At 42.1% G+C, this 16262-nt stretch overlaps 1 protein-coding gene across 1 annotated transcript in view; it reads left to right on the top strand.

The window, feature by feature from the left end:
- The window catches only part of LOC125380037, a 75275-nt gene that overhangs the window by 46877 nt on the left and 12136 nt on the right, over positions 1–16262 (top strand). Inside the window, exons 4-5 of the mRNA XM_048396079.1 lie at positions 3947–4001; positions 15735–15875. Of these exons, the coding sequence (XP_048252036.1) occupies positions 3947–4001; positions 15735–15875 (196 nt within the window). The remainder of the gene's footprint in view (positions 1–3946; positions 4002–15734; positions 15876–16262) is intronic.

Here is a 16262-nt window from a genome sequence, read left to right as displayed (position 1 = left end):
TTTTCTTGTTGCAATTGATAGCAACTTGTTTGAGTTTATGTGCTTGCTTGGTCATGATTAGAATAATGATAGATATATTATTCATGTTTGTGGTTTCTCGTTTGTATTGCTAGTGTGTGGGGGATTATTTTATTATCTATAATATATCGCAACAATTATCATTTTTGTGATATCCTACTCACTCACTCACTCACTCACTCACTCACTCACTCACTCACTCACTCACTCACTCACTCACTCACTCACTCACACACACACACACACACACACACACACACACACTACCTCACTCACACACTTACACACACTACCTCACTCACACACTCACACACTCACATGAAGTAGTGTCAGATTAGGCTTCTTCGTTGAACGGGGAAGGGAGGTAGAAGACTGCAGAATAGTAGGGGTAGTAAAATTGATTGGCAATATTGTACCATCCCCATTCTCTATACTGTGGAGCTACCCTAACAATATTGCCCCCATCCTCAATACTGAGACACTGAGGTTCACGACACTACTTCAAGGCCAGTTTGCCCATGATAAAATATTTAATACAATGCACATAAACGACATGTATACAATGTCATGACCCATATGTTTTCCAGACATGTAAATGAGAGTCACACCTTGTTTTGGAAGCTGAAGTACTGAGCATTCAATACATTCACAAGACACTCCCAGGAGCAATCCAATGGTACTCTCCTGCAGAAATCCTCTGTCTGCTTGGAAGTGTTTGGGACATGATGTAGAGGTTGAGACTTGTGTGAGGTCCCCACAAGATGCTGCACCAGGAGTGTTCTCCTGATCATGACACATCACAAACATCATCCAGTCTTGGGGATGGGGGTGTCCAATATGTTTAGAAAGGCATTAACATGTGCACTTACTCAGCTTTGGAGCTTCGTTCAAGGTGCTCTGCTCATAATTTGCCTGTTGTGTATGTGGATGTCCATCCCTAGCTTGTGCAGCCATGCAGAAAGGTGAGAGAGGGGGATTATTGGCTTATGTCCTTGGTGATATTTCTGGTCAGATTGTATTAAAATGAGTTTACTGGCTGCCTACTTGAGAGGTTTGTCCTGTGCAGTCCTTGTTGTTGGAAGGTTTGTTATGCAGAGGGGGAATATTGGTTTCCATCCTTGGCGATATTTCTGGTCAGATTCATGTCTGTTCTGGACATTGAATGTTGAAAGGTATACATGTCACACCTTCTTGTTTAAAGGTATTCTGATACTTTTTCAAGTCATGCAGCATTATGCAGTGTGCAGCAAAATTTGCAATGGTTAATGATATTCATGCGCCTGCCCGTAGGCCCGTGGCAGGTAGATTTGTGTCGGGGCCGTAGTTTCAACGTTGTATAGGTCCTTATGGCCTGCAGTAAATTTAGATGTTGATTTATTTGTGACAGTAAACTGCAGTGTTTGACATGAGGGCCTGAAGAGTTTAGTCAGGGCCTGCAGCTTCTAAAGTCTGTGGGTCCTGATGGCAGCCTGGCAACCCCTTTTGTTCAAACACTGTTCTGTAGAAATGATGAAAATGGAGATTGGCATCATACCTGACTCTTGGTTTCGCTGATGTAGCTAAAGTCCGCATCACTTCAAGCTCTCTTCCCAAGTATGTATGCAAGGAAATGTGTTGTGCCATTATTTTATTGTCTGAGGTATTACAAAATGAGACATTTACTGACTCCATAATGAAAAGCTGCTCCAACTATTTGTAGTCAGTGACTTGTAAAACCAGTCAGAACAGCGTGAACTTTGCAGATTCTATGTCCAAACAATTACTTGGGCCTATAAACATTCTGGCAGTCAGTTTTACCAATGTTAGCACCAACTCTTCCTAATTCTATCTTGTCCAGGCTTGGTTATTTACAGCCCACTGTGAATATTACTCAGACATGAAACATCCACTAGCCCATGCATATGCGACATTAAACAGCATGATATTAAAGACATGTTATTGACTAAGAACATTTGTTGGGACTTCATTAGCAATTTTGATTTGTCACTACTGACAGTTGCAGGCACTATGATTGGTTAATTTTATATTTTTCTCACTATGCATTGTATATTTTACAAGACACTTGTTTTTAAATGGACTGAAGTTTTGTCAGTGATTTGAGAAATTGTTTCGTACAAGATCTCAAAATTGGAAGTCTGTATCAAATGCAGTGAAATGGAAATTTTATCCAGTAGGTATTATATTTTTGAGTTGTGACAATAGAAACAGGATTCACAACAAGCATTGGAAAATATATCCTGTTAGAGAAATGAGCCTGGACTTTGGCCTGATAAGTTAATAACCATTTATTATCTGCTTGAACTGAATAGGATGTGAACTTGTCAAACTGATGTTAGGACTTAATGCATGGGTTAAAAACAAATTCCGCCGACATACCGATTTTGAAAACAGGTGGCCAGATTTGCCGTTACATAACTCTTTATCCTTCCTTGTCTAACTCTTTATCCTTTCTTGTCTGGGCCATTCTGACTTGAAAGGATCGAAAATTTATTTCAAATACCGTATTTGACGTAATAAGCGCCCCGCTCTAATAAGCGCCCATGGAGATATTTGCTAATATATTGGCCAGTGAACAATCCTAATTAGCACCCCTTCCAATTGATCAATGTACACAAGACTTATTTATTTGCGTATAATATGCACCCATGTGTTATATGCACACTTAATTATGGGCAATTAAATTCTGGAAAAATATATCTGTCGAACATAAACATTTCAGGCTGTCAGCATAAACCACAAAATTTATCTTTTAACTCGTTTGTTTTCACTAAAATAATATTCTAATAAGAGCCCCCTATTTCTAATTTTGAGAGCGCCCTGGGCGCTTATTACGTCGAATACGGTATGTTCCCGGCACCACATGCTTGTGAGAGAAATGAGAAAACGGTGGTTATCATGTGGTACTACCTGATTGTATGTCATCATGCCCAGACTGCTGGGATCAGGGCTGGCGCTGGGAAACACTGGTCTGCCTCACCCACACTCAATTAGTTACAAGTTGCCATGATATTGCTGGAATATCTACGATACAAGGCATAACACAATATTTACTCACTCACTCACTCACCACTCCCTTCTTGGATCAAAGTTCAGGTTGTCCCGCCCAGGATCTGATACCATTGCAGACAGTATTGAATATCTTCGGTTGGTTACTGGCTTACATTTTTGGCAATTACAGTATATTATTAACATACATTCTGTTGTAAGGGTTATCAAGGAATGTCATTCCTGTGATGTGATGTTTAATTTCACTCCGTTTCCAGCAGTCATTCCTTCTCCATCCTGTTATAGTACCAGCAGCTTCATCTCCCTCTTCTCGTGTTGTTTGCCAGATGTCAGTGACACCTGGATTAATCAGTGTCCTTGTGCCCATGACATAAACCAAACCTGAACCACTGATTGATTAAATACATCACAATAAAAGAGACAAGATATGTTTTCTTTTGAATGAAATTAAAAAGTTATGATAAGAAAATTTAACATAGCTCAAGATGTTATGTTTGTGTATGTATCTACTTGGGTTCTCTTCCCACAAACTGACACACCGTGGTATAACTGAAATACTACTCACAGCCAACCTCTCACTCTGAATGGTTCTTGTGCATCCTCATATGTGTATATATATCATGGTATAAGTGCATTTGAGCAGTTATAAATTGGAAAGTGTGCTATACAAATTAATAACAAGTTAACACTGCAAGATTCTGAAAGTAGCAATCAGCTCAAGTCTGATAGGTTTTGTATGTCTATATTTTTGATGATGGTTGAAACCAGAGAAGTAACAGAGCAATATGGCTGCATCATGACACGATTGCTGAACAGTTTTCTGTGTCAAGCTTGAATTTGCATGAGGCATTTCCAGATTGCAAGTTATGGCACTTTTAACAAAAAAAAAACCATTATAAAATTTATTTCTTTTTGTTTCCAGGGGAATGCTACCCTCCATCTGTACCCTCATTTTGATCCTCTCCGAGAGATTGACGGTGAGAATTTTGTTTTTGTAGCCCTGTTCATTGCAGTATTTTGACTAGCATTCAGTGGAACCTTGTTTGTCCAGAAACCCTGCTACCAGGATAATAACTGTTGGATACATCTGCCAACATACAAAGGACAATGTTCTTGAACAATGGCTTGTTAATGGGAGACCTAGAAAACATGTTTCTCTAAAAATGAATTGTTAAGTTAGAACTAATAGCAGTATGTCACAGCTAGTCTCTTGATAATGTTTAGTTTTATGAAGGTAAGTATTTTGCTGAGTCGTCAAATATTCACTTTTGGTTGGGTAGACGTCTCTCTTCAGGCCGGACTATTGATAACCGTCTGTTGGATGGGCAGCACAGCCATCTGTTATGTTAGGCGAGATGTCGAGTAACATATGTTACCATTTGACAACATCAATTTTATGGACCGTTATTTCCTGGACCCATCAGTTTGTGAAGCCTGATTAAAATTTCAAAGATACGGTGAAAAAAAGATTCCAGGAAAATTTTACTGTGGAGGGCTTGTAAGCAGACATATAAATTCAATTTTCTGTTCGTTTTGCGTCTAAATTATTGATTAGGCCCTGTCTGTTTGCTCTCCTTCACCTTTTTACAGTTAAAGAACAGGCTGTCGGCTCCCCATATATTAATGCTATTCTGGCTAAGCTTAGTAATGTCTAGATGGGAGAGCTTCAGCTGCCCACGGGCTGGTTTTAGACCACGACTACACAAGGAACCCCAGCCAGATTTATGGACAAATTCCCCCAGCTTGTGAAGACAACTATGTTGGTGTCTGGGTCAGAATAGGTTGTGCTTGTTGTACAAGCAGTCTAAAATAGAAACCAGATAGTCAGTTTGTGTTACTGGCTGATTGTGTCATCGTATCCTGATGGCGTGGCTAGTTGTGCATACTTTCAGTCACTGGTTTGACTGGTCCACACTTGTGTATTCACAGGTTGCCTTGATGTAGCTGGAATATTGCTGACTGTAGTGTTAAATAACATCCAATCACACTCACAATGCCAACTTGCATTGTATTTGAAGGGACACGTGGACACAATTTTATATTTTAACCCTACATACATTTTCTATTTGTTTCTCAAATCTGGTAATTTTTGCAATTGATTGTGTCAAAGGAAGGCAATTATAATCATTTTAGATTAGCAGCTGACTATATGCTGGTAGTCATCCCCACATGATGCAGGGTGTGATAGAGCATAACACTAACAGGAGCAGACATGCTGAGCCTAATCATACCAGTCCATAATTCTCTCGAGACTAGTCGATTGGTAGCACAACTGCATATGTTCCCTGGCCACTAGTCATCACTAGTGGCCAAGTCAGATCCAGGGTTAAAAGGTGGTAAGTTCGAGAAATAAAGAGAAACCCTACTTTTCTAGTTTGATAATATTAGGGAGGTGTCTTGTGATGGCATAACTGTCACTTTGACCCCTTGGTCCGATGTTGTCCCGAGCCCTGGTTGCCGTCAACAGTGAGGAGGTGGTGACTAGTGGATCATTCTTCTCATTGTGTCATCATACCCTGTGTTACCCTGTCCCCAACGATGTGGGTCATGTCTTGTGCTGTCAACCACTGGTGGTATGGCCCAGAATCAAATATCAAGTCAACCTTGTAATAACTGGAATATTGCTGACTGCAGCACAAACATTTTCTGACAAATAGCCTTTACAACAACAATGCTGCTGATTGTGTAGGGTATAATTATGTTGGATCTGAAACATGGTGTTACGCACTCACAAGTCCTTCACTGTTGCGAAGGAAAATCCATATTGTGTTGATCTGACTCCCACCAACAATATGTCCAACTACTGCTTCACAGAGGATTCAGCAAACAGGTTACCTTATGTGCAGTTCATTTAGATAGCCATGAATTGTCATGTCAAGGCATCATTGTTGGAGCTTTGTGTACATGTGAAAATTCACTTTTTTGAATTGGGGGACAAATCTGCATAGCTCTTATGGCCTGTAGTTCTTGTGAGACCCAACCAGGGCTAGCCCATTAGGAGACAAATGGATGGGCCATTTGGGATTACATAAACAGTGTAGTTATTTTGGGTTGTATGTCATTTTTGGCCATTTCTGCATTATCATCCTGAAATTTAATATACGCCAAGTATGTGGTTTGGGGAATGACATATGTCTTTGATTTTCACATACCTCTGTTTTTCTGGTCTTACAAGCTGCTGTGATGTGACTTGAATATTGCTGACAGCATTTTGCACCATCCTTCGCATGCCCTGGCGGAGGTGTTCACTTCATGATCCTGATCTGTGGACCTTTGACAACTACCAGAAGAAGCTGCCTTATGTTGATCCACACAGGCCAAATGTCTGCAGCATATCCACATGGGATAAATGTCTTGCATTAGGAGTGTTTAGTTTCCAGTTGATTAGGCATGAAGCTTGCACTTCTTGAGAGCTACATCTCAGACATCAGAGGGAGGTGGAGGCAAGATGAAGGATTCCAACTACCCTAATTCTGTGAAGATTTGACATTACATTTCATCCTTGTGATGATAGATGTCACTGGAAAGTTGCCAAATAACTCATTGAGTTATCAAAGAAAATGAAATCATGTAACAGTATAAAGCTCCAGTAGTTATATGTATCAGCCGTCAGTCAGCGTTTTTACGGGCATATTTGATGCCTTACTTTGTTAGACTGTTTCCTGTTCGGATTTTCTCAGTTAGATTTGTCCTCATCAACCTATGCTTGTCGTAAGAGGAAGCCAAAGGGATTACATGGTCAGACTCTGTGACCTGGTTGAGTGCGTGCCACCATACCCAAAGGCATGGATCATTGCTCACAATATCAATCATTAGATTGTCTGGTACAGATTTGATTACAGATCGCACTCACTAGAATAGTGCTGAGTACTGCATTAAAAATATAATGTTTCTTGCACTTCTCATTTGCCCTGGACATAGTTTAGATTCAGATCAAACTTGTGTTAAACCTCACTCACTCACTCACTCACTCACTCACTCACTCACCTTGGAAGTATGAAAACCCAAGAAGTGATACACTAATGTTATGTTGTGTAGTTAGAAGTCCTACTTTTTATGTAATTTCTGTGCTTCTTAATCACTTTTGTTAAATCCACATAAATATATGTGTGTGAAGCTAGTTTTTACATCTGTAGTTGTCATAGTGATAACACCACTGATCTTTTATTTCTTCATGTGTCAACAAATTGCTGCTTTTATTTTCGAATCCCCATATGAAATTATCCTGGTTTTCCTTCTGCATGATGGCAGTCGAGGTCCAAACTTGAAATGTCTGAAATGTCAGATAATGCACAATAAGTGCAAGATGTATAGATTTTCTTGGTTTTATAGCAACTACGCAGTTGGCAACTTCTTAATCCATTACAGCGTCTGCTGTCTACTGTAGCAGTCTAGTCAGTGTGCCCACATGCTGTCAGAGTTCAACTGAAGTTGAACATTGATTTTGTGAAGCAGTCTGTGCAGAACATAGGTGTCAAGTCACTTTGTCTGCCGCTGCCAGCCACTGCTGAGGATCTATGTCCGGGCTTTTACACCACCACACAGCTGCTTCGTGTAATGTCGCTTGTTGGACATATGTCTCCTTACTCATTTGCCCAATAAAATCTTTAGTGTGCATGGTGTCCTAGGCCTCTAGAAACTTGTCCTTCTGTCACATATTGTTGATCAATTCATCAAAGGACTTGTCACATCTCAACCCATCCATCTGAAAGGGGAAACGATCAATTGAATAACCTCAATGTGGATTGTGACTTCATCGGTTGTATACCCTCAACCTGAAAAGATAAACCATCCAGTAAATAGTGCCACAGTGACCGGGGAAACCATCCAGTAAATAGTGCCACTGTGACCAGGGAAACCATCCAGTAAATTGTGCCACAGTGACCGGGGAAACCATCCAGTAAATAGTGCCACTGTGACCGGGGAAACCATCCAGTAAATAGTGCCACTGTGACCGGAGAAACCATCCTGTAAATAGTGCCACAGTGACCGGGGAAACCATCGAGTGAATAGTGCTACCGTGACCGGGGAAACCATCGAGTGAATAGTGCCACCTTGAACGGGGAAACCAAGTGAATATTCTACCATGAATTTAGATATTACTTGCTTCTGATCAGAGGTTTCAAATCACAATAACCACCACCTATTTTGAAACAGCTGATATGACATCCACTGCACAATGAACATCATGTTTATAGAAAAGGACTTCTTTCTCAGGCAGTTTTCAACAGTCTTGGGTCCTGTTAAAGTTAAAACTGGTGAAACCATCAACAGTCTAGCCTTAACCCAAGCGATGAACATATTTTTCACAAACAAAATTATAAATTGAGTTTTTGTCATTTGTGTGCATACAGCCATGCATGTTTGTGACCAGGGGAAGATGCTGAAACCTCGGCACATGTTAGCATGGTTAGTGTGGATATAACACCTGCATACTTCAGTATGTGTTTGATGAATGGTTAATGAATGCTTGCGACGTGTCTTGAATTGTGGTTTACTGACCAGTCTGATTGTGAAGCCTTGGATACGAGAACTACATTAAATTACATTCCAACAGTGGTGCAGGGGAGAAAACTCTTGATTTGGATGGTTTAGTGTTTAAAAAACATACCACTGCTACTGCGTGATATTACTTGATTCAAATTGCACAAACTTAATTTGAATCAGAGTGGCAGAAGTTTGTTTTTAGTAGACTTATGAATGCGTTAATGTGTCAAGCCTGATTTGATTCTTGACATCCTTCTAGCCTTTAATCATTGTCTCCACATGCAAATGTTAATTAAATTATATTTTTCCTTCATAGATTAAACTTTGTACTCTGAAAACCTTTGTAGCTGAATCTTTTCAGTGATGATCCCTTCTATGGTGTCTCACAGAAATCTGACCCACTTACACACATGGCAGCTATATTGAAAATGTACATTTTTCAATTCTTTGACAATTCTACATGTACCATCACATGCTCTAGTTTTTATGCATTCCATAAACCAGCCCTCCTTCCAAACATATGAACTGGAGCACACTACACCGTGAGATGTCCCCTCGGCCCTGAAGCCCTATCCTGTGAGATTTTCCCCTCGGCCCTGAAGCCCTATCCTGTGAGATTTTCTCCTTGGCCCTGAAGCCCTATCCTGTGGGGTGTTCCCCCTTGGCCCTGAAGCCCTATCTTGTGTTGTGTTCCCCCTCGGCCCTGAAGCCCTATCCTGTGAGATTTTCTCCTTGGCCCTGAAGCCCTATCCTGTGTTGTGTTCCCCCTTGGCCTGGAAGCCCTATCCTGTGTTGTGTTCCCCCTCGGCCCTGAAGCCCTATCCTGTGTTGTGTTCCCCCTTGGCCCTGAAGCCCTGTCCTGTGTTGTGTTCCCCCTTGGCCCGGAAGCCCTATCCTGTGTTGTGTTCCCCCTTGGCCCGGAAGCCCTATCCTGTGTTGTGTTCCCCCTCGGCCCGGAAGCCCTATCCTGTGTTGTGTTCCCCCTTGGCCCGGAAGCCCTGTCCTGTGTTGTGTTCCCCCTTGGCCCGAAGCCTTATCCTGTGAGATGTTCCCCCTCGGCCCTGAAGCCCTATCATGTGAGGTGTTCCCCCTTGGCCCTGAAGCCCTATCTTGTGTTGTGTTCCCCCTCGGCCCTGAAGCCCTATCTTTTGTTGTGTTCCCCCTCGGCCCTGAAGCCCTATCCTGTGTTGTGTTCCCCCTCGGCCCGAAGCCTTATCCTGTGAGATGTTCCCCCTCAGCCCTGAAGCCCTATCATGTGAGGTGTTCCCCCTTGGCCCTGAAGCTCTATCCTGTGAGGTGGTCCCCCCTCGGCCCTGAAGCCCTATCCTGTGAGATGTTCCCCCTCAGCCTTGATGTCGTTGGCATCTGTGCTGTGCTGCCATCATGTCTGCACCCAAGAAGCCGGCATGTTGTCTCTGGTCAGGTGTTTCACCTGCTACAGCTAGGACTCGGTTGAAGCAGTTACAGATGAAGGCAAGCCCAAGTTTCTTCTGCTCTCAGTTTACAGTTTCACTACAACATTCAAGATCAGTTTAATCAAATCGGATACCTTCCAGTGGCATTAGACAATCTTTGAGTTACTTGGGCAGACCCAATGTTAACTGTAACTGTTTGTCCCAGAGGTGACTTGCCAGCATTGTCTTTTTCCCAACTGACATAGTATACCATAGTCCCAGTGTAGATTCCGGCCCAGAATAGTTTCACAGCACCCCAAGCCTTTAGACAGAGCCAACTCAATGAGTATCAGGGTTACAGTGTGTTATTTACCCTGAAGCCATGGATCCATGTTCATGCTGTTACTTAAGTATAAGCTGCACTGATCTAGCAGGAACATTGCAGTGTCATACAACAGCAGTAACTAGTATATCCCACAATCGTGTGTCCTTTTTTCCTTGAAGCCGTGGACCATGATGCTGTCAACCACCATTTGACCTGGCGCGTGATGCTGTCAACCACTATTTGACCTGGCCCGTGATGCTGTCAACCACCATTTGACCTGGCCCATACTTGATTAATTATAGTGGGAAAATAACTCGCATACTGTAGCATTTGCAGAGATATATAATGTAACTTTCATTGCTTGGAAATCTGAAGTTGGTGGTAACACTGACAATGAAATCTGACCCTTTGTGTCAAATTGAGAAGTAATTCACTGCAAAAGTTCCTATAGATGCTTGATGCATAAGTACAAACAGATGCAATTATTAATGAGATAAGCTGCTGCCTATGGTAGACTGCCTCGAGGAGACACTGGTGTGGTGGGGTAGCCTAGTGGTTAATGCGATTTCTTGCCACGCAAAAGACCCCGATTCGACTCTCCACATGGTTACAATATGTGGAGCCCATTTTCCGTGCCGTGGTATTGCTGAAATATTGTTAAAAGTGGCGTAAAACCTCTCGCTCACTCACTCACTCGGTTCACATTCATGTGTGCTCATTTATCCCTCTAGGTACTGTACAGGATCACTGACTGGAATACTTCTTCTGCCAGTTACATTTCTGTGTTGTCAGGGTAGTGTCAGAAATTGTTTTTGCATTAAACAATTAACATGCCAACACCAGTGAGATGTGTGTAGACAATACACCAGTGGGGAATTTTTCAAATTGACATATTTACTGACCATTTTTGTTTATTCACGCCATTTGAAGTTGCCAAGTTTAAGTGATATCAGAGTGCTAGTGGGTAGTTTCAATTATGGAATATTTGTTTTTCCTGCAAAATTCACAAGCAATGTTTCCATGGTACACAGGCTCATACCTCCACTGTGTGTCAGCTGTGAAGGTATGCCATGAATTTGCTGAGTCATAGTTTCCTCTGCCGGTCTGACCCCACAGGTGAACCTGATTGGGAAGGACAGAGGGAGGCATTGTGATGGCACCCTGCCAGTCTCTTCGCATTTGGGTGCGACTGCGGCTGACGTAAGCCACACACCTTTTTGTGAATGAATACTTCTGGAATCAAACAACACAACTGCTGGCTTGATTCTGCACATGTCTAGACAAAATTTGATTTAGTTTATTATTCATTGTTCTATTAGCCAAATGAAGCTGATATGAAAGGATTTCAGCAAAACGGTGAACCAATAAAAGAAGTTTGGGTGAAGGATTGGCAAACAGTGCTAGGCTGTTAATATAATTTGTGCTATTTTTGTTTGGAAGTTTACCTATGGGTTTATTTTTGTGCTGAATTGTGTTCCAAACAGTAAACTTTGTATTGTATTGCATACAGTACACTGAAATACCACAGTTCAACTGGCTCAGAATCCTTATTTCATCTTTTCATTGCCTCATTCTATTGTATGTATGTCAGTCATCTTTCTTCAATACTTGCGTCAGCTTCTAAAGAGACATTTATTTGTTTTGTCTTATCTTTCAGTAATGAAAAGTTATTTATTGTTTTCACATTGTCATTTGTGTCATATGTCTGATTACTTTTTCCTTGCTTGTCTTTTGTCTTTAATGTGCAGACTCCATCTTTTATTTCCCTTTCTGACGATTGTTGTGGCCCATCATGTTTAACCTTAAATACGGAATGATCATGGACAGACACTCAATCACTCACTCACTCACCTACTCACTCACTCACCCAAACACCCACCCGCTCGTTGCTCACTCACTCATTCACTCACTGTCGCCATGGAGACTTGGCCTGTCAGCAGCCGGCTCGTCATGAGGTAGCCTTGTAGTCGACTCAAGCTGCCTGATGAAGAGCTGTTCTGCTGAGAGGAAAAAACTGCAAAGGGATGTCACTCTTGACATTACTTTATACAAAGGGAGACAACTGATGCCAGGGATTGGATTTGTTGAACAGACTTTTGTGTTTGTTTTGACTCTTGTGTGTTGATAAGTTTATAATCTGTTTTGGTTGTTCATTATTGTTCAGTCAGTGCCTCAAGATATACCATCTTTTTCTGTGAAAGGAGGAACAGATGTATTAACCCACAACAGATAGCATTTCAGTACATTCAGCTGGTCCTTCTGCAGCCTAGACTGTCCACCATCGCTCTTCCTTTGGTCAGCTGTCTTGACACACCAAGAGCTGCCAAATGAAGGGCTGTGGTTGGTGGTAACATCAACACGGAAGGGATAGCTAACTGGGTATTCAGTTTGGGGCGGCTAACTTGTTCAGTTCGGAACAGCTAACTTGTTGTAGTTTGGGCTGTCTACCTTGGTGTTCAGTTACAGATGGCTAAATGATTGTTCAGTTTGTGACTACTAATCCTGCGTTCAGTTTGGACAAGGGCAGGGTTTCACTTACTGTAATGTTAAAGTTTTGGTTCGTTTCACCACAATTTGTTTCCTTCTGTCACTGGGGTTGTCAATTAGCCCTGGTCCATTTTCCTACACCACAAAGCTCAATAGTAAAGGGAAATATGCACTTGAAGCAAGAAATGAGCTTTAACATTTGTTGGCTGCAGAACTGTGAGAGTTTTCCCGCAGCAGTTATTTTTTTCAAATATTAAGAGAGATTCAATATTCCCAGAGTTTATTAACAAATAGAAATCCAATATTGTTTGTCATTCACAAAATTCTTTCTTCAATAGAAGCCATTTACTTCACCATAACGGCCATGAACAAAGCAAATCTTTTCAGCATCTTATTTTACAGAAGACGTATCTAGCTCTGAACTCGGCGCAGTCGCCATTATTTTGTTATTGACTCCAGGCTGTAATTTCTTTGGTCACATTGCCAATGTTCGTTCTGGAAGTTCTGTCAGGGGTCCAGGTTTTACCGCCATGTCCTGTCAGTGGCGTCTGCGCTCTTGCTGCTGCAGATGACAAGCAGGTCAAAAAGGAGACCCCATGCTTGTAGACACTGCATGGCGTTTTGGAAGTCTCTTCAACTTTAATGTGTAAATCAACCCATGTCACGGTTCGGCCAAGCAAACCCTCTGTAGATGTAATCAATAGTGCATTGGTAACTGTTTATCAAGTTCCGTGTGACTTAAGGTTGTAGAACAGGCCATTGACCTGTGTGTTGAATCACATGATCTGGATGGATTGTATTTTAATACTTGTAAGGGCAGACCATGTGGAGAGATGGTGTGTGTGTGAGATGGTGTGTGTGTGTGAGATGGTGTGTGTGAGATGGTGTGTGTGTGAGATGGTGTGTGTGTGAGATGGTGTGTGTGTGTGTGAGATGCTGTGTGTGAGATGCTGTGTGTGAGATGCTGTGTGTGTGAGATGCTGTGTGTGTGAGATGGTGATTGAGAGATTGTGTGTGTGAGATGGTGTGTGTGTGTGATGGTGTGTGTGTGATGGTGTGTGTGTGATGGTGTGTGTGTGAGATGGTGTGCGTGTGTGATGGTGTGCGTGTGTGATGCTGTGCGTGTGAGATGGTGTGCGTGTGAGATGGTGTGCGTGTGAGATGGTGTGCGTGTGAGATGGTGTGTGTGAGATGGTGTGTGTGTGTGTGTGATGGTGTGTGTGTGTGAGGCTGTGTGTGTGAGGCTGTGTGTGAGATGCTGTGTGCGTGTGATGGTGTGTGTGTGTGAGATGGTGTGTGTGTGAGATGCTGTGTCTGAGATGCTGTGTGTGTGAGATGCTTTGTTGGAGATGCTGTGTTTGAGATGCTGTGTGTTAGATTCTTTGTTGGCGATGATGCTGTGTTGGAGATGCTGTGTCTGAGATGCTTTGTTGGAGATGCTTTGTTGGAGATGCTGTGTGTGAGATGCTGTGTTGGCGATGCTGTTTTGGTAATCAGTTATGAATAGTGTTGTTATAATGGGGATGTACCGCAATGTTAATTATTGTGGACACAACATTAATAAGAGCTGTTGTTTCAAATATGGGAGACAAAATTGTTTTCTTTGTAAGCAAAACCTGAGTCATTAATCTTTGTGTTCTTTGTCTCTGTGTTCTTTCCAAGTCAGGGAATGATGCCATCAGTTCAGCTATGTATTGACCCCATTGTTCATGTGGCATTACTTCATAGTGGGAGGAGACCACAGGCTCCAAAAAATAGGGGTCATGTTAAAACCTGCAAGCAGAGATGTTCACTTTCATTTCCGCCATGATGGGTCTACAAGTTATCTATTCAATGCAAATAATCTGTCACAACAGCAATTTCTTAACAAATGTCCGTTCACTAAATGCTGCCGTATTTTCTTGTGTTCTCCCAAAACACCAACTGTAGAAGCGGTTGCAAACTTAGGATTCATTTTATAATAACACAATATTAGATTGTATTATTTCTTGTTCAATAATGGTTACAGATGTATTTCTTCCGATCATGCATTAACATTGTTTTGATTTATTATACTGGCTCTGTTGTAACTGAGTCACCGCTAGAACATGACATGTACAGGATATGTGTACAGCTGACTGCTATTTCCGGCTAGTTTTATGAGATAATTACATGCGATAATCTTAATCTCTGTGTACGAAAAGAAGCCTGTCCAAACAGGAAATGCAACTGATATTGTAAATCATCATGTCTAAACTTTAATCACAGAAGCATTATCTCCCGTTTGTTTACCTGAAGACATATAAGGCAGTTTTGACTGCTCGCAATTCACAACATAGCAATTTGCTCCGAAGTATGGTGCATGTGGATCAGGCTCAAGTGCGTACTAGGGGCGGTCGGGTAGCATAGTGGTTAAAGCGTTTGCTCGTCACGCCGAAGACCCGAGTTTGATTCCCAACATGGGTACAATGTGTGAAGCCCATTTCTGGTGTCCCCCGCCGTGATATTGCTGGAATATTGCTAAAAGCGGCTTAAAACCATACTCACTCACTCAAGTGCGTACTATACACAAGAAAATAGGTGTGCAAAAACATGACATAGGGTTGAAGATCATGTCATGCGGACAGTGAAGTCAGTTTCTTAAGCATTTTTCGTAGAAATGGGATTGTTTTTTATTTTGAATTCATTGAAAGTGTTCCCTGACTTCTATACTGTGTCCCAATGTTTCCTAGGGATGGCAGTATACTGGTGTGGACAGTTTGTCAAAGACGCCATATTAGCAGCTTTTTGTGGCTGTCCAGTTCAGGAAAAGGGGCGGAGTAACCCATTATGTATTTGGCTTGTTCCCTTGTGACTCCCCCACATGGGGGCAGTTTGTGAAGCCCTAACTTTGTGTCCAGTGATTGCAGAAGTACTGTTGGAATAGACAATGAAGCTGACTACCTTACTTCTTTCAGAAAAGCTTTTACTGTAACGTTTAACTCAGTATTGTCTGTTTCATGATGTAACAGATATAACTTCTTTTTATTTTTTTGTAGGGGTCATCGATTACCTGACAACAGAGATCTCCACATCCAAACAGAAGAAGTTCAGCCTTGTTACATTTGTGGACACCCCCGGTCTTGTTGATGGGGACATGAAGTACCCCTTCGATGTGAACAAGTCCATCCTCTGGCTGGGTAGGTACTGGAGATAAAACAAGGACATGCAGTTTAGTTATCAGGATGTGTTTTCATATGTGAATGTTTTTGACAGTGGTAAATCCTATTCGCTCAAAATCGATGGCGAGTGGTGATTGGATGGTGATGAAAACTAAAGTGGGGATTGGCTGGGGATGGGTAGTAACCTGGGGATTGGCTGGGGATGGGTAGTATACTGGGGATTGGCTGGTGATGGGTAGTAAACCGGGGATTGGCTGGGGATTGGCTGGTGATGGGTAGTAAACCGGGGATTGGCTGGGGATTGGCTGGTGATGGGTAGTAAACCGGGGATTGGCTGGGGATTGGCTGGTGATGGGTAGTATACTGGGGATTGGCTGGGGATGGGTAGTATACTGGGGATTGGCT

The sequence above is a fragment of the Haliotis rufescens genome, unplaced genomic scaffold (genome assembly GCF_023055435.1).
Source record: "Haliotis rufescens isolate VD_foot unplaced genomic scaffold, xgHalRufe1.0.p SCAF_15, whole genome shotgun sequence".
Lineage (NCBI taxonomy): Eukaryota > Metazoa > Mollusca > Gastropoda > Lepetellida > Haliotidae > Haliotis > Haliotis rufescens.
This window is presented reverse-complemented; position numbering and strand designations above follow the sequence as displayed.